General features: G+C 36.5%; 1 protein-coding gene across 3 annotated transcripts in view; it reads right to left on the bottom strand.

Annotated features, from left to right (window-relative positions):
* The window catches only part of BABAM2 (BRISC and BRCA1 A complex member 2), a 168,913-nt gene that overhangs the window by 23,114 nt on the left and 125,740 nt on the right, over window positions 1-20,059 (bottom strand). For all 3 annotated transcript variants that reach the window (XM_027641655.1, XM_027641654.1, XM_027641656.1), the window contains exons 8-10: window positions 16,682-16,781; window positions 14,664-14,734; window positions 13,106-13,188 (exon numbers count right to left, since the gene is read on the bottom strand). In XM_027641655.1, coding sequence (XP_027497456.1) covers window positions 13,106-13,188; window positions 14,664-14,734; window positions 16,682-16,781 — 254 coding nt within the window. The remainder of the gene's footprint in view (window positions 1-13,105; window positions 13,189-14,663; window positions 14,735-16,681; window positions 16,782-20,059) is intronic.

Consider the following 20,059-nt stretch of genomic DNA (forward strand, 5'->3'; position numbering starts at 1 on the left):
GGAATAATAAACTTTAACAAAGCATTCCAGTAATAGTTTTATTATACTTTTTAGTTGAGAATTTCTAGCTTTCACTAACTTTCCTTTGAAAACTCTGTCTACATAACAGGGGCAAGCAGTAACACTTTTCCTCCCGTTATCTAAAACTAAGGGTTTGCCCTTAACACAAAGTATCTAGCACTAGAAATGCTGTTTAAATGGATAATCAAGACAGTGCTCTCATTACAGAGATATTTTAATTTGTTATAAGAAGGTATCACCAAACCATAGCAGAAAAAAATTTCTTGTTCTATTAACCAAAATCTGTATAGGAATTTTCAGGAATTTCTTATGTTGATCCAATAAATCAGATAATCAAATTAGATTAAAAATTGTGCATCCCACATCTGGCCAACAACAGTATCCCCCTGAACCGCAAGTAGTTTTGAAAAATTTGACCTGCCTTTGATTTCTAACACTGCCCTTCACCTAAAATCTTCCAGTTTTCTAATCCAAGTGTTTTCTTAATACAAGGTGTGGATGAGTCCAGACCAAGTAAAATAACCTGTCCCTAATTTTGGAACACAACCACACCTAAAAGACCGGTAAACAGGAAATAGCCTTGAGTTGTAAAGTGTTATACATATCTCAAGGTAGCCAGCTATTATTTTGCAGTAGGAAAGGAAGGCAAGAACTTGCTTCCGTCGCAGTGGATGCCCGTCCACTGACACTGTTACTGCACAGAATGCAAAAAATAACAAATACCATTGGTAATTCATGCCGGCAAAGTACATTTGATATAAAAGGTCAAATTCTGCTCACAGTCACACGGGTTGCTAAAGAAAATTTTTCTTTTCACCTGGTAGCATACAGGCAGTCTGACTCTCAATCTGTGCATTAATAAAAAATCAGTTCTGCCTCCATGCAATACATAAGGTGGCAAAGGTGTTATTGTAATTACATTCAAGACAACATTTATACTTTGCCATGAAAAATGCATCACAGTTAACAACACAGCAGTTCTGTAAATCAACATTTGAACTAGGCAAACTGTGTTGGTTTGGCATGCAAGTTACCCAAGAACTACAAAAACGTATCACGTTGAATACAAGTACTCTTTCCAAATAACAGCTGACTCAGAAGTACCCTGGTGATATGTCTGCAGAAAATAAGCAGATGACTCATGTCTGTAAATTCCTGAAAGTACCAATAGACCCCTTGCTTAGTCATCTTTTGCTTGGATGCTGGGTTCACGAGCTCTGTAAACTATAATGAGGGATCTAGCTCTTAGTAGGACTCTCTCTCCCTTTTTTCTTCTCTTCTAAACAGTGCAAATTATCTCCCTAAAAATAACTTCATCTGCGTAAGTGAGTCACTTCAACTAGCAAGCTTATACAAGTCACGCAGTTAAGCAGTAATATTTGGTTATGAAGGTAAAAATGTTGCTCTCAAACTCAGATTTAAAACGAAAATTATGTCAGAGGAAGTCCCATTTACCCCTTCTCTCACAGAAATAGAAACATTTCCTTTGGAAAATTTAAACAATTAGCTCATTCAGGAAAGTAAAGCTTTCTAATTTAGTTCCATGTTCAAAGTAATTTAATACTGATGATTTCTTACTTTGGCTTTCCTAAGCATCACACTGTTAATATATGATGCACTCAAACAGCAGACTGGGGAAAGAAGCCAAAACCATAGTAAAACACTGCTTTCTCCTATGTTACAATTTACACATCATTTTTAAAAGTCAATTTTTAGACAGTCATAGTGAGGGGAAAATCATGTCTTTATACAAGCTCTACATGAGCAGAACTTGGAAGGCTGTTTATGGGTAATTAAGCATTGAGTAAATTCTGCAGTGATTGAACCCTAATTTTCCCACACAGTTCATAAGAAAGCAAAAGAAAAAGAACTTGCTTGTTGAGAATAAGTCATGTTGTAAAGAAACTTAATTATGGTTTATAAATAGTTGAAGTTGCTCTCTTTTTGAAACACAAGAAACTATCTAGAAGGAATACAGATTTGCTTCTCTTGACTTAGTTAGCATTTAATGCATACATATATTCAAAGCATAGTTATCTTAAAGCCAAAATCCTCATTCATTAATAATTAAGAAACTGTGCAATGAATCTGTAAGGTTGAATTGTTCACTTCCTTAAAAAATAACAATCTGAGACTTGGAACAGGTTACCTAGTTTGTTAAGTTTATGTCAACAACTACAGAGTTGATTTTGACTGCCTTAGTAACTTTAAAATAGTATCCTTAGCATCTAATTTTACAACTTTTTAAACAGGATATGAAATCTGGAAAGAATGTGTCGGCAAAAGCATGTACCAGTGCTGCTACAGAATTTCTGAGGGAAAAGTGCTCAGAAGAGAAGGGTAGGTTTACCACAGTGCCCTCCTCCCTGCCTTTAAGTACTGGAGAGAAGAGATGGGAAAACAAAACCATGCTTGAAATGTATGCTGACCATTAAAATATTTCTAAGCACTTAGACGGTAATATTTAGAAATTTTTCCATATACTGTTCCCCTATTCTATGGAAAAGGTTTATTCATCCTTTGTATGGCACTGGATAAATCTAGGTATTTATTTTCACAAAAGTCAACATTTATTCACTGAAAGTTGAACACCATTTTAATGCTTGGGTGCTACTATACTGGTTATCTTATTAACCTTTGGGATGCTTCAATCTGCTGCAGTTTGTTGTACCTGAAATTTGTTTTGCACTCATAAACACTGGTTGATCTGGATATTTTACTGCTAAGATTTCTACTTCTACAAGGTTTCATGGCATGCACAACCTTAATTCAATCTGTATTTGCTCTATAGAGCAGCCTTCAAACACAGGATAACATAGCATTGTTTCCAGTTCAGTTCCTAGGTTGGACAGAGCTGACCAAAGGACACACTTTTCTGCACTACCCCATCTGACAGACTCTACCCCTCTGCATTTACTGCACAACACTGAAGTCTTGCACATTAAATATGTGTTCATTTCTGCGTGAGCTTTTCAATGTGATGATTCTAATCATCATAAGAATGTCATTAGCTATATAAAATATTAAAAAATTGTTTCACAGCACCATCATGAGTTGAGAGGTTCTTTAGCAATTCCAGATGAGGAATGAAGGAACAAGGAAAGGACAGTCAACCTGCCTACTCATGCTGAGTGCCAGCCTGAGGGATTCAATTCTTCTTTGAGTCTTAATAGTAGATAATACTTTATATAGCCAAACACAAGTCCATCCAATGCTGACTGCCACAGTAGGCACTTCAGAATCAATGATTACTGGACATATGAAAGTTTTGTTTAAATTATTTCACCAGAAAAACAAGAAGAGTACAGGAAAGATCTGCCAAACTCAAATCTCCAGAGAGCACTGAACAATCTTAGCCTGACACTATCCGTTCTCTTCCCGAAATTCCCTGACTCATTCCTTACATATCATCCAACTCTGGCGAGAGACTGCCTCTGCATTCAAGTACTTCTGATGAAGTAAGTAATGGAAACAGGAAACACATACTCCAGTCCCCAGAGCTATCTTTCTGTCTCTTATTAGTACATATTCATAATCTTCCTGCTTGTTCTCTTTTGATTCATTGAATTTCACATTTTCTCTGTCTTTACTTGCAATTGAGCTCACACTGCTGGGAAAAATAACTTGTGGATTTGAATGTACTGCTTTAAACTGAAAAGTTCCTTGAACTCAGAGCTCCCCAGTTTTCATGTGTTAATGTGGATGAGACCCACATGAATTTACAATTCAGTGGTAATACATATACCATATTATATAATACCACTTACACATCTATCAAGCTCTCTTTTAAAAGAAAAAGTCTACTCATGACTTCTATGAGAAAGCTGTTTCAGACAGCCTGTATGATGGGAGAAAAATCTTCACCCAACTTCAAGGGAAAAGAGCTATCTTCAGTTTTTACATAAATATTCCAGTACAGAAGGCCTTTCAGGAATCACATTGATGACTGTACCTAGAGAGAAACCTGAACAGATTCAGTCACAAGCATTTTTGGGATGGTAGTGCCTAGCACAAAGCTCCACAGGGCAGGATGTCAGGCTATTTTGCCTAGTGAATCTTTCCTTGACTCTTGTGTGCTGAAGGCCCTTAGCCTACATTCTACTGGCAAAAAAGGAAAGGCGGAATTTGGCTCAAAACACACAAAGAATTACTAAATGCCACAGCTATCCTGCTTTGGTGTGTGATGATTTATTCTTGCAAGAATGAGAGAGTTAGGATGACAAATAACATATCAATGGCATTAGTGTTGGACTTTAGTTTAACAGAGTACAGTCACAGGAATTGGAATTTGTTAAATATTATTAGGGCTGACATCCCTTCTGGAGGAAAACAGGATCTCCTTTGCAGAAAGATGCTATTTTGAAATCAACATTTCAAAATTTCAAATCTGAAATGAAAAGCCGTTTATGGAATTTTAGTTGAGACACTTATGGCATTTTGGGCGTGTTGGTAATCACAGCTGGTTTTGAAGTAATTAGGTCTGCCCTTGCTACAGGAAATATCCACCCCATCGGCAAAGTCAACACTTGTATAGTAAATGAGTAAGATGACTTATGTACAAAATACTTCCAAATAAATGCTATGAAAATGCAAGTAAATACTCTGAAAAAGAAACAAATGGTTTTTTTCTTAACTGAATCAGTTATGTACGAACAGAATGTACAATATTAAACGATAAAAGAAAAACTGCTGTAGGCAGAATGGAAACTATGAGTTGTGACGGATTAAACTATTCCGACACATTACAGAGTAGATTTGTTTAATTAGCTTGCTTTGTTTTTGTTTGTTAGTTGGTATTGTCTGTTTGTTGTTTGGGGTTTTTTTAATATAATGTAACCCATTTTTATTTGAAGAGAACTGCATGACACTGCTGTATCCACCTCATGGTTCTCATTCCACTGATAATGGGAACTACAGTCTAGGCACCAATGGCAACTAGATTTATGATTATAATTGTTTCAATTTTTTTTCAACATAGGCATATTATATGGTTGCAAAAAATATCCCATGTCTTTATTATAACTTATATCTCTTTTTTCCTCATACTAACCAGCATTTTTTAAAAATGTGACAAAAATAGTTTAAATACCTTAAGTTACAGTCATGTGCTGCAGACAGAGTATTTCATTCTTTGTTTAGTTTTATAGAGGAACTAAATAACAGATCAAATCAAGATATTCTTCATGCAGTTTCCAGCTATGTGGTCAAAGGCCATGAAAAAGTGATGTAACTTAACCCGAAAACAGCTTTATAGTGCCTTATTGCTTTGGAGTGTCATCACCCAATTAAAGTATGTCATACCCTTTTGGGCTTCTACAGCAAGACTGGACTACCTCCTAAAAATATCCCATGGAATCCTCAAAATCTTAAACTGAGCCCAAAGAAACGGTATAATGGCCTTACAGGTATTTTCCTTCTCTAATTTCTGTACTTGTGATTATCTTAATTAAGAGAAAGGCTTTTTATTTTTAGCTCACCAGCTTCAGCTAGGTACTTATATTTTGCTTTATTTTTACTTCAAATTCTCAAAGATCTTCATTCTCTTTTCCTTCCGTTTTTATTTCCTTTTATTGTCTCTGCTGTAACAGTTTCTATAGTAACTTCTCTAAGTGCTGATGAGATTGATGCTACTAAAAGCTGTCTCTTCTCCATCTGAATTGTTTGAAGCTTGAAACTTAAATACAGTTGCAGTTGTTATGGGTGTAAAAAGCAAGCTGTGTCCTTTCTTGGCACACATTGGTGACTACCACAAAAAAATTTCCTCTGCTTTCCCAGTAGAGATGCACTGCTAATTTCTGAGTTTTACATTACTTTTCAACCGGACATAAAGACTTCTAAAACATGTTTTTACCAGAAAAGTAGCTGCACAAAAACACGGTCTTTTCTCACCAACATTTTATTAAGATTATGAGGCCTGCAAGCAAGTTCTTTTTCCTATTTAAATGCTGCCTGGGATTTGAAAGGAAATTGATTTACTTCGTTCTCATCTGTGATCAGTGCAACATTATCCTGCAGGTCAAGAGGACCCTTTGCTGACACATGTGCTATCCTGTTTTTTCAACCTTCACTCCACACAGCCTTACAGCTTTCAAATCACAATGCAGTGCAATCCTGTCTGACCCAACCAGCCAGCTAAAGCCACTCCAGATACTTTTAAAGCTAAACTGAAAACTTCTTAACTGCAATACAGGCCCATTGCATCTTCCCACTCCTGAACATTACAATGTATCACTTTTAATCTTGAAGTCACCTTACACAGTTCTAGAGGCTTTTTATACTGCCTTTTAATAACCTAAAAAAATTACTTTGTGGTACATATTCTTTAAAGATATGCTTTCTAGACCACCAGCCATTTTTGGTGCTCTTTTGTGACTGCTTCATTTGAGAATGATGTAAGACAAATAGCAGGATCACACCCCTAAGCTCCAGGGAGCAGACTTCAGGCTGTTCAGGGATCTTGCTCCTCCCATGGAAGAGTCCTATGGGATAATGGTCCTGGTGAGAAGAGGATTCCATGATGACCTCCTCCAAGCTCAAGAGTAGTCCATCTTGATGAGCAGAAAGGCAAGCAATAACAGCAGGAGGCCTACATAGATGAACAAGAAACTCCTGACAGAAGTCAAACATAGAAAGGAAGCACATGAGATGTGGACACTCCCTGAGCACGCACAGACAGGACTGGGAATGTCAAAGCTCACCTGGAGTTGAGTCTGGCAAGGGAAGTTAAGGATTCAAGATGGGCTTCTATAGGGACAGCAAGAGTGAAAGGAAGACTAGAGAAAATGTGAGACTGTGCTGCTGAATGCGGCAATGGAGCTGCTGACGAAGGAGACAGAAAAGCAGCTTAAGCTCTCCCTCCTTCCCCCATTTAAGCATTTATGCACATTTGTGACCAGTTCCACCTGTAAACCAAGGTTTATTTCTTATTAATCCAAAGTGAATTATATTTATCTATTTCATGAAAGACATTCAGTAGTTGCCTTTGTGTGTCATTGCTTTGCCACATATGGATTCTTAGAAAAAATTTACTTAGGTGACAAAGTAATTGTCATTGTGTAGAAAGAGGAAGGAGATAGGAAAGAAGGATTCAGAAAATCTTTCTTATCTTAATATAGCTCTTATTTTTAGAAATTTCAAATTTCTAATAATACTGTGGTGTTCTGTATCATCCTGATTTTTTTTCTGAAAGCATTGCCTCATATTGAACACAGGACTCATCCATGAAACCCTGCTCATCATCTCCTTTCCTGATTGAATACAAGATATTTTCTTTCCACTTGGTACTATGAGCAATTTTCTACTAGCGGTATCTCACGCCTTTAATGCAGTTCTCACCTTAGAAAAAAACTATCTGTGAATGCCATGTGAGTTGCCAAAATGTGTAGACACAAGAACATAAGACATGGACTAAGAATAATAAACACTACAATCTGTACTCAAGTCCCGCCCCATCCCATCAATGACTTTTATACCTAATTACTTCCTTTCAAAAACTGAGCAGATAAAATAGGATTATATCCCTGCTCCATGTCAGGTATCTTTTCTGAGAATTTTAGTTATCTGTCATATACTTGGGCATATAGTAATCATACTCTGGATATATCTATTAAATAAGAAAAATCAACTGTTCCCTTTTCTGAAAAGTGCAATTTTGTAAGAAGTTATTAGAAAACCTTTCAGTCCATTTGTTAAAGTGCTTGTAGTTACTGGAAGAACATCAAATAATGTCTATAGCAATATACTACAGTTTTAAAAGTATGGTAAATATATGCATTTCTCAGAAATTAAGAAAGTAATATCCACAGAAAAGTGACACTTTAAAATACTTTTCCAGTCCACCCACATCAGACCATCATAAGATACCTGTAGAGCCTAATTCCTATCACAGCAGTTGTTTCCTGTTTGTTGCTGTCCGTATCAAGTTTTATAAACTGCCTAGTGTCCATTCTCCCCTTTTCAGCAATTACAAATAGGAACCTAAAACTAGTTTTATGAATACCTACATACAGTAAAATCTGTGTAGGTATTCACAATGGATGCAAGTGAAATCTGAAAATGGAGGTTTTCTTTTCCTCTTTTTCTCTTTCTCTGTGTTCATTTTGTTTTCATGTCACTCTGTACAAACTAGTTTTAGGTTCCTATTTGTAATTGCTGAAAAAGGGAGAATGGACGCTAGGCAGTTTATAAAACTTGGTACGGACAGCAACAAACAGGAAACAACTGCTGTGATAGGAATTAGGCTCTACAGGTATCTTATGATGGCTTCATACTAGTATGAGAAGTTCGACGCTGATCAAAAATGTCAGCAAATATTGTATCAGGTTGTCTTTCATTCTTAAACAAAAAACTGGAGATTAAGAAAGCCCCAGTGATGTAAAACTGGCTGGAGAAAGTCAAAAGTAATTTGGATCTTACACTTGGGAGTAAGCAGAGAAGTGTCTTTCATGTGGTGGTTTTCTCCTCTCACTGTCTCAGTACTTTTAGTTGGTTCTATGTATTTCTTTGAATCTGGGCTTGAACGCTCCTGAAGGCATGTCATTCTGCCTACAGCAAAATATACCCCAAGCAGAGGGGGTTTCTTTGAAACCTTGTACGTTGTTTTAATCACTCAAAACAAAGCATTCTCTGTGACATTTCCTGTGTAGTGAAGTGCATATTGCTTAACTGCAGCCAATGAAAGCTGCAGATACACTGCAGTGCTGTGCAACAGGCACTGGTGGAAAAGTAGCCGGAGTCACAGGCACACGGTTCTGCACTAAACTAGGCATAGGCATAGAAAGGGGCTGAACTGCAGCATTCAGTCACAGGACTGAACTGCAGCATTTGGAAATTAATGAGTCTTCTGCCGATCATTTTTCTCTGTGGCATATTTTTCTCCCTTATTTCTAAGGGACTCTGCCAACTAGATTTAGTTTGAAATTGTTATTGAAAGCTGATAATTTTATTTTTGACATTAAGAGTACTTTAAACATTGTGTTCCTTTGATTCCATCCTGGGTATTTAGTTGTACGTGAGCCAAATGAGATTTTTTAGTAATAGTAAACATGAAGTGATCAGACACATGTTCATCTAAGAAAAACCTTCATATTTAAGACTTTACCAAACCTCCTTGCTAGCCATTTACTACATCAAAGTATAACTTGTTATTTAAACAGTTGCTGGAGGAATAGATGAATGGGCAGACAAATGCTCACTAGCTCTGTTCTGCTGAATTTCCAGAGGTGAGGCAATCTCCTTTCAAGGGCAGGTATAACATCTTAAACTACACAAGGTGCCTGAAAATTTAACACTCACCTACATCATAAGGATTATTGATGTTCTACTGAATTATTAAACAATATCCGAGGCCTAATGAGTTATTTCTGCTTGGAAAAGTAATGGAATAAAGGAATTAATTCTTCAATACAATTTTGTTCCTTTGCAGCAAGTAGGCATACATTCCTTTTTCTCCGAACACTTCTGGAATAAACCGTATTTTCTTTGCACAGCAGTGTAAACTTGTGTTCCCAGCTACTAATGCTCTTTCCCAAAATGTCAGAATTTTTTTCCCTCCTCCCAAGCATCATTGAACAAATACAGCTACCAAAAATTCTTTGTGTCTTTATTTTCCAAGCTTTCTGAGGCTGTGGACAGATGTGCTAATCCAGACCCAAAGGAGGTTTATGTGAACCCCAATTGTTTAGCTAAGGCCATCAACTCAAGCCACGTAACCTGACTGCACTGGCACAAACCGCTCTTCTGAAAAATGTGTGCAGATAGCAATATTCAAACAGGAATGCATCAAAAGCTGGCATTAAGGACTTCTACCAAAAAAACCTGAATCCAGAAACAGGTGTGCATCCAAAGCCTGATAGTCATAGGTATAGCCTCCTATAACCCAATTAATGCTCTGGGTCCCCTGTTTTTTGGACCTCCTAGTCAGTGGCATTACACACACAGAATCCGATACCCCTTACAATTAGTCAAAGTCAGTTCCAGCAAATGTTCCCACCAACTCCACCTCAGCTGAGATCCCCTCCAAACTTGAAATACAAATGCTAGCAGCTTCAAGCATTCTCCATCCCCTGAAATATTGTTCAATGAAACAAACCTTTCTTAATTTAATGTTTGTCCTTTCCAAGACATCTTAAATCTTAAAAATCACTAATACAAGTAGTGTTCATTTGCTATTGCAACCAGTCCGATTTCTGTCACTTTCCTTTGTGCTGACAGCCTAAAAATCTTGTAAGATAAAAATTAATCTTTGAAAAGCCCACAAAAAGGTTGCTTCAGAGTCCTATTCTTGTGTTTATACCAATAAGGCTACTTGATTCTTAATTATTTACAGATAATTTAATGTGGTTTTATCTAATATTGTTCTGGTTATAGCATCAATGGCTGAACTGGATGTTAAAGGTATTCTCCAACCTAAATAATACTATGATTTATATATGGTATAAATACACAGACTGTATGGAGGAACAAGAAAATGAAGAAATACTTGTCTGCAAAAACTAATCATAGCTGATTCATAAACAAGAAGAGAAAGAAATTGGCAGTCTATTGAAGTTTACTTACAAAGCTTCATAAGGAGACTTACTCATAAACAGTATCAATATCAAAAGCAGTATGACTGATTAACAATTTCCTTTCCCACGTGGACGCATGAACTTCTCTAAATGTTTATTTCTTCTGTCTTATATTTGAAAGCACTTGATTAATTCTTAAAACTAAACCACTAAAGCAACAGTTCCTTTGACTGGTCTTTGATCTAATATAATAACTGCAGCAGCTTCATTAATCTAATGATTAAGTTTGCAACTAGGTAGCTCTTTGGTGTTTTAAGGTAGAGTGAGTAGACTCTGCAGAGTAGACTCTGCTCTGCATTCTGGGACTACAGCACAAATCAATTTTTTTTAGCAAGTGAAATTGTTCTAAGGTTATTGGGCTTTGGCAATTCAGAACTATTTTCCTGTTTCTCTCTCCTTTAACCCAGTTTACTCAATAAAACTATTCTGAATAATTTCACCTTACTTCTGATGCTTTTTTGCTTCCTAGTGTCCAAATAAGTTTGTAACTTGGAATGCAAATAGCTGCAAAACAATGCCAAAGTTATTTCTGAAATCTCTGAATGCATCTTTTAAAGGAAATACAACTCATGTCAGGGTTTATAAATCTTACCATCTCAATTAAACATAAAATTTTAACCAAAATTTAGATGCCAGTAAAATTTACTATGGTACCTTTCATTTGATTTGCCATGGTGCCTGCTGTATACTGACCTATTTATTCTCCTCTGAATACTTTATCTACATACTATACTAAATACATGAAGCAGAGCAGTTTTCAACTTATTGCTATCTCTCCCAGACATTTTATTAGACGCTTGCTAAATATTCAACCATAATATACATAGTTATGTCAGTGGTTAAGAGATGAAAGCCTATATTACTTCACTCAGGAAATGAAGTGCAGGTTTCGGTCCTTTCATTGCAATATCCTTCAGTGCATGGAACATAAATGCTTTTGCAGTGGATTGTTCAACAAGCGGGTGATGCAATGGCTTACAAAGCTAAGACACTGTATGATTTTTAAGGCCACAGGGTTAATACATAGTGATAAACTATTCAGTTATAATTGTACCTTTCATGCCAGTTTAATTGAATACTATGAATATTACACAGTTAAAACCTACTCTGTTATTTAGCAGAAATTTGAATTTTGATTCCCCTGAAATCTAACTGATTCAACATGTATTAAGTTATATTATCCTGCAGCACAAATCAAATCCACACAAATTTTAACAGATTCAATTAAGCCAAACATGGTGGGGAGTAAGAAAGGTAGGAAATCTCCAAGAAAGCTGTACGTAAGTAAGTGCCATCTCATAGAAGACAATTGTCCAGTGACCAATTCTCAACTGTAGTTGAAATGTAAGTAAAGATTTAACAACGATAATTTTCCAAAAAATATCAGCTTTAATTTTTTTTTCCAAAACGTAATTCATATGATGGAAGTGTTTTAATTTCAGGTTTGAATTTTCTAGGCCTCTTAAGGTCACTACTGTGTGGTAATCTTAGGTAATAAAAAGAATGGAACTAGTGAGACCATTTTTTATGATCTCCAACACAACACAGGGTGAAGGACTTCTCTGAACAATGGCAATCCTCACTTTCTGCATCAAAAACTCTGGGACAAATTTCTAAGATGCCATCAAGACAGTGTCAGTTTTCCACATGGAAAGCTAGCCTACAATCAAAAATGAAGTAATCTCAAAGATACCAATGCTAGAATGTTAACAAACACCAATGCTGCAGCTGCTCAGACTGCAATGCAATTCTTTTAAACATAAATAAGAAGCATAACAAACAAACTAAAGAGTAACAAATTTCCCCAGACAAAAATACCTTTGATACCTGTGAATTTCACCTTAGCACAGGGAAAAATAGTAATTATTACTTAAAGTAACATGTAAAAGGTAACATGTAACAAAGCCACATTTACTAATCCATATGGACTAATTCCTATATATTTAATTAAGAATGTCTTTTTGAAAGCAACACAGTCCTTTTTTAAAACTTTCAAATGACAGCAAATCTAGCCACATTGTTAAGACAGTTTTGCCTACACAGTTTCAGTCTAGGAATATCTTTTGGATCCTAATGACAGTATAGTGTATTTCTCATGTAATTAAACAGAGTCTTTACAGTTAGTATCAGTGCATTAACTCCTGACAACTACAGAAGATTTTAGGTATTCCCGGGTTGAGTATAATATTGGTTCTCATTATCGACACTTCTGAAAGGCCAAGTTACAACCATGAACTTGAACTTGCATCATATTACCAGAAAACCTCCCCTGGATGCTTTTGGTGTTTTGTAAAGCTGGCATCTCACTACTGATATGGATCCTCTCCCCTTCTCCAATTCCCCCCATCTCCAAAAACAATTAGGATTTTGTGTTTTCTAAGCGTCATGGTCACATCAAAAATAGATTAAGCACTGGATAAAACTTTTGAATTGTTTCCTGTAATTGTATTTTTTCCCTTTTGAACTTGTATCTTCAAGAGGATAGACACTTATGCCTGAGGCAAAGTGTTACTCACCGTGAACAAGGAAGCAAAAATCTTTCCACATCAGCAACAGAGTGAGCTTTGTGAAGCCTTCTGCATCATATTCCACCACACCGCTGTCAACAGAAAAACAACAAAAAATTAATACAGTTTTTACCTTATAATACTGAATGATTAATAGGTAAATTTTGTATTACAGGGATTGTTATTTTTGCTTGTTTGCTCAGAAACTTCCAGTATTTGCTTCGTTTATTAACAGTTTATTAACAGTTAAAATTGTCTAGCTAAATGTAAATTAAACTTGTAATAATCTTAATTATGCTGTGTTATTGGAGTTTCTTACCCAAAGAAAGGCCATGTTCAGTTTATATAAACACACTTTAGAATGAAAGGAGATCAGCTAATGCATCTGCAGTCCTAAACTGGTAAAACTGCGGACACACAAATTCCCTGTATCTTACTCAGATTAAGGTAACTTATTAACTATGTAGTAAGTGGGAGGGTAAAACTGAAAATATGCAGGCTGAGTAGAGTTTAAATTTGAAAATCGAAAAGAGCATATATAAAAACAAAACATGAGAGCATACAAAAAATTCGATATAGAAGACTTGTTCAATAGATGGATTACAAGTTTCAATTATCAGAAGTTGGTATTCTCTAAAAAACTCAAGCAGTATCAGAACTCATGAACTACACTGTAGATATAATAAAATCATAGGTGCACCTGGCCATTTCTATACTGTAGTTTTCTCAGAAGAAAAGGAAATACCTTGTCTTGACAAAGATCGAGCTTGCATTGACTGTCTACTCATATATCCAGTTCAAGTCACCATTATCTAATTATCATTGTATTAAATCTGGGTCCATGCTAGAAGCCACCTGTTTTCCTAAGTTCACTTGAGAGACACGAGATTTGAAGGGCTCCCGAATATCCATGTCATTTGGCATCACTTCTCGGAAGCAGAAACCACTCATCACAACTAGGTAAAGACTTGGACTTTCACTCTAGTCAGAATTTAGGTGGGAAACCAAAGTGCTGACCCAGGGTAGCCCTGGCTAATTGATTTGTGAAGCTAATGTGTCATCATGCCTGGCCATGGCCACTGCTTGATCTGCAGGAATCTAAGATGACCCAACAGCCTCTTCTCTTGAGAGACAAAATACTGCTTGGTGGTGGGAGCAGCTGGTCTCCCAGTCCTGTTTTTATGCCAAGCAGTGGTTTCTGGCTCCTACAAGGCTTAGACCTGCTTCCCCATTCTCCAATCTCAGTCACTGCCTATTACTGTAAGACCTCTCAAGTAATTTATTCAGAAATGAGCACATTTCTTCTGCACAAGGAGAAAATCCTTACTGGCCTTTTCCCATCATCAGCTATATTCTAGTAAAATCAGATGGGCAACTGGCACAGAAGTGAAATAATGCTGACCTTCATTACAGTACTGCTACAGAGAGACAACCTACACACATCATTCTGTGAAAAATGACTAGATTTCATCTCATCCAGTGGACAGCAGTCACACAACCACAAACCATGTGCAGAAAACTACTTTCCCCCATACTATGGAAAACAATGCAGTGCAGGAAAACTTACGTTCCAAAGTGACTCAGGAAAGCTGCAATGTACTCTCTTCTCTTATGGTATCCCTGAATAACATACTGTACCTGAAAAAAGAAAGAAGAAAACAAATCCAGAGCTATAAAAAGATAAAAAAAGTTAAATCCCAGTTTGTCATATAGTTCTTGTAAAGGAAGATTTATGTTTGACATGGTAGTAGTTCTGAAACCTACATTTAGCTTGTGTGATTTCCTTTAAGAATCCTAAAATGCCTTTAAAACAAGCCCTGGATCTAGCACACAGAACATCTTGCACAGAAATCTCTTCACTCACATTTGAGTGAAACTTAAGTTTTTCACAATAGATTGAAGCACTGTTTAACTACACAAGATAAAGAGTAAAGGAAAGAAATGCTCAGCCTTGCCTTACTGAAGTTTAAGTAGAAAACTGTGACAGACAAATCACAGTTACCTGAACTGACAGTAGGTTAAGTGTCGAATTAACATTCTGGTTATAAAAGACAAAACTAAGTATCTTTCACAACTGGTCTTGGGTGTTTTGTGAAGACTGCATCTCCAACAAAATATTCTGAACACTAAGCTCTGTCACTGGTTTCATGCTGACTCAGGGATCCACCTACTCAACTGTGAGCATCAACTTCTGAGGCATTCTGGGTTTTGAAAGGCTTCCATCCTGGCACAGACAAAATCCAACAACGCTAAATTTGGAAGACTTAAGGTAAAATTCTCCTTGCACCATCTATGTTTTCTTATTGATTTGAATGGCATTACTTAGGAGAACAGTGTGAACAGGGTTTGACCCATAACAGAAACAATGCATGTGTTGTGAGGCTGCAAGAGCATCTGCTTTAGAACTGGTGACTTGAAGTACTTATGGTGTGGTTCCATATGTGATACTCTACGTAAATTCCTTTACTTTCCAGAACGAAAAGCTGTATTTTAGAAACCTTTTTTCTCCCTCACTGAAAGGAACAGGAAGAGTATTTTCTTGGCTATGGTAATACCAGAATTTCTTGGCTGGTAAATGCTTTCCTAAAATTCCTGAAAAGGCCTTGATACAGTCATTGCTGAGAGCTATCTTGTATACCTTAAAGTTGAATTCTATTTATACATTGAAATATATTCATTTCATAAAAAACTACAATTATTTTGAAGGCTCTGTGGAGGATCTGAAATGTTATTTTGGGAAAAGGAAAACGCACGATAAGTTTGCTCAAATGACTTCGTTTAAGAAAGGATAAAAACAGTCCTGTATGCTTGCAGATTTTAAAAACAGAGAGTAATTTTAACAGAAAACCACAACAAAAACAACTCTAAGGATAGAGTCAATATAATTATGGAAACACATCTTGAAGAACTTTTTCTAAAAGATAAAATTATTTTCTTCATTTAGACAATTGAAAGTAAAAATAATAAACAAATGCAAAGTTTGCAATAGGTAAATTTTTAGATGTTGGCCCCTAAGCTTTCTTTTGAAAAGTACTCTTAAATAATGGAGAAACTTTCAAAATACTATAATTGTTCTTTTTTGTTTAAACAGTAAGCTAACAGGAACACAACCTTCTCAGCAACCCTAAATAGCTATTACATCCAAACAGACTGCTGATTCAGTTCATTTGGATGAAATGTATGAGAATAAAAATCATTGAAAGTATTCAAAACTTAATGATGACTAGGTATGAGAACTCCCAAATGGAAAAATAAAATGCAAACTACACATTTGTATTTACTAACAAAATAGTATGCTACAATGCAGTGTTATACATTACAACAACATTTTACCCTAAATCGGAACATTTCACATGAAGAAAAAAACCGCTCCAGGATCTGACCCCAATGTCACTTGTTTACCTAAAAGAGTTGTTATATTCAATGTCCTGCTTAGGTGCTCAGCTCTTATCAAAAAGATATTCTCTGTGTAGTTCACCTTAAGTATGCCTTGCCTGGACTACCTGGCAGAAGAATAACGATTTCTATGGACATGCAATGCAGAGCATAATGAAAAGGAAAACTGAGTTGTCTTTACTAACTTACCTTGTTTGTTAGCAGTTGGCATACTTGGGGTACATAGTCAATAAGACAACCTCCACCAGGAAAGGCTGGGATGTGAAGGGCGGATGATCCTCCAAGTGCACTAGAAACAGAAGTTAATTTAACAGTACATTATACATATGGTCCCTGGGATCTGAAAATGATTTCTGCACAGTCCTCTTTCCCTATGCTTAAAGTCAGTGGGCCATGAGGAAGTGTATTTTATGCTGTGGTGACAAGAAGAGATATTGAGTGACACCATCTACAAAAACAGGTTAGAACATGACCCACTCTAAAAAACCCACTTAAATCAAGAGTATCACTTAATGCAAAGCATTCTTTCAGGAAACAGTTTTTTCATTGTGAACAGTTCTGTTCCTTAGTCCTCATCAGTAAGATGTGGAATACTGTAGTTCAGGTATCTTGTTAGTTGTGTGAGACTTGAAGTCTTAATTATTCCAAAAACCACCTTCAGTCAATAAAGCTAAGTATAATCAAAATAATTTGGACTGAGGAGTTATAGATGGCCAGATGCAAACATTGATGATATCATCTACTCCAGTTTTGGACCTTCCAACACAACACAGATGTTAACCTACTAGATTAAGAGGGTAGTGGATCAGAAAGTTTATGAGGTACATGATGATGTAAGGGGGGATGCTGAAAGAAATGGGTTTGTCCAGTCTTCAGAGAACACTGGGGAGGTGGGGCTGTTAAGGAGGGGAGTTTAAGGCATACTGTTATTGAAGGTGTATTGATGCCTTCAATTATCTAACAGAAAATTAAAGAGATTATGGAGCCAGTGGCTCCTCTGAAGTGGTGCTCAGTGGTCCACAAAGCTCAGCTGAACGACTGCCATGAGCACACGGATCTAAGCTGGCCCTGCTCTGAGGAGTGGCTTGGCCAGATAACCTCCAGATGCTCTCTCCAGTCTACATTGTTTCATAATTATATTCCCTGATTCTATGATTTTGTTCATCCCCAGAAGGAAATAATAAAACCAAGGATATTAACTCTGTCCATGCACAGACTGGAAATCTGAGTGGTAGGAATCCACAGAAATAAGATAACCTTAGAAATGTATTTAGTGGTACCCTAATCATTTGCCTTTATCACAGGATGGAAGACTCAAGCACACCTGCTATTACCAAGGATAATTGCTTCTTTGGTGTGGAAAGATCTAACACTTATTTAAATCAGGCTGTATTCAACGAGATAAAGTCTGTGCTACTTTCTTTTAGCAGTACTGACCTAAATCTTTCTTATAGTCCCTTACCAATCAAAAAGAATATGAATTTGCATTACACACTGTGGATTACATCATTCACTAACCATCCAAAAACTCACTGGCCACCATTAAAAACTTCAAAAGCTAAGTAACTTTGTGGCCTTCTGTTTACATGGTGTTTCCATGATAAATTAAACTGGCTAGAAAGAAAGTTCTCTGCAAAAAACCCGCTCATATTCTCCAACTGGACCTGCCCTTGTATTTTCCTCAGTACTTGATAAGAAATCACTTTGGTACATGTAAAGGTCTACAGTCATACATCCCTTTGAAGGAACAGAGTCTACATAAATCAAAAAAATCCCAAACTCATAATGAGGTATATGGAAATCTGCTACTCAGGCAAAACAGTCTGGGTTTAGCAGACTGTTCACCACATGGAACAGTTCTGCAGGTCTGGATTTTGCATATGCAATGATGAAAAAAAAAGCTTTGAGTACACCACAGCTACAGAAAAAAACAAACAAACTTTTCCAGCAGAAGTAAGACTTGAACAGGATTTTTTTTAAACTGAATTCAGTTTCCTTGCTGCTACCCTCTTACTAAAATTACTCAGACGGGAATATAATTTTGCAACTTGTGGATGTTTAAAAACAGTGGAGTGTGACTATTAAAAAGTTGGAACATTTCTGAAACAGTAATTTGCTCTTAGGAAACTGAAAATATATGGGGTCCATCAGTCTCTAATATTGGAGAATGTTTTGCTACTTGTCCCTTCTGGTATGTCAAAAGTGGCTTGTGAACCTTACTTTGAGACCCTGCCTTTCCTTTTATTAAACTCCTTAAATGGTTACATAAATCTCATAGCCTCCAATCTCATAGACAGAGCAAGTGGTACTGTCCATTTTGCATCCTGCCTTGCCTCATTTGACACCAAGTCCAAGTTCCGTCTCAGTGTAGAGATACCACTGGAGATGCTCAGATGACTACAACAGGAATTTCAGGCTTCTCTCTGTTACAATAGCAGGCATGAAATTAAAAGTAATCTCTAACGTATCACGCACGTAAAAAAAAGCTTCCACTCCTATATCATCAGCTTTCAATACATACATCTTCCAGACTGAATTATTATGACTTGTGACTAAGGGAAACACACATTTTACCTGTATCCATCTCTTGAAAGGCACAAACCCATAAAAACTTGTGGACATTAATGGAAATTCAGCCTTTCTCAAATGAAAAACAGACTGCTACAAGGTGTGGTTTCTGAGAAAAAGATCCCTCCACAGAAAGAAGGCTGGAATTTCTAGTATAATTATCCTCTGAAAACAGAATAAAGCTGTACAATATGTAATTTATATTCTGTGGAAATTATTATGGGTAGGGAAAATTAAGAGTGGACAGGGATCTTTGTTCCCTCAATTGCATCAGAGAATCTGGTTATTAAATATTTTAATAAAATACTGCATTTGCACAGGACCTGGCCTCTGACCATCTCAAAACTTTCTATAAACATTTAGCAATTAAGGCTCATCTGTCTTATTAAACTGATATTTACCTTTTATTTTTAAACATATAAGGAAGCTATTGCTCGGAGTTTGATTTTACTATGCTGTACTATGATGTCTCTGTCATGCCAGTACCTCCCAATCAAGAGACTGCGCAAGAGGCTGTAATAATTCATTTGACTTATAATAAATCTGTAGCTGAAGAAAAAAGTGATTTACACAATATCAAAGAAGGACCTGTAAAAGGCAAGGGAATTGCAGTATGCAGCTTAGTATCTCATGCTACTTTTTGAGGTACCTCACAGTCCAATCAAAAGAAAAAGTGGAGAACAAAGTGCCATAAGAAGCTTTTCATAGTCAAGGATATTCCATTTGTCAAGATATTTCACCAGCACAAGCTAAAGACTGCTGCACATCAGACCTGCTTTCTAGATAGTTAGGCCTCTTGGAGCACAGATCTAACACCACTCTGTTTGCAATTAAGCTTTCCTTCTTGCTATCACTGTTAAACTCCACTCACAAAAACGCCCCACACTCCTTTTGTCAAGACAAAAAAAAGAAATTAAACAAAAACCATCAAGGGATATGATAAGGAAGTTATTTTGTTTTTAAATACAGACAATTAATATTGCTCCTCTACAGTCAGAG

Source organism: Corapipo altera, unplaced genomic scaffold (assembly GCF_003945725.1).
Source record: "Corapipo altera isolate COAL_440 unplaced genomic scaffold, ASM394572v1 48b, whole genome shotgun sequence".
NCBI lineage: Eukaryota > Metazoa > Chordata > Aves > Passeriformes > Pipridae > Corapipo > Corapipo altera.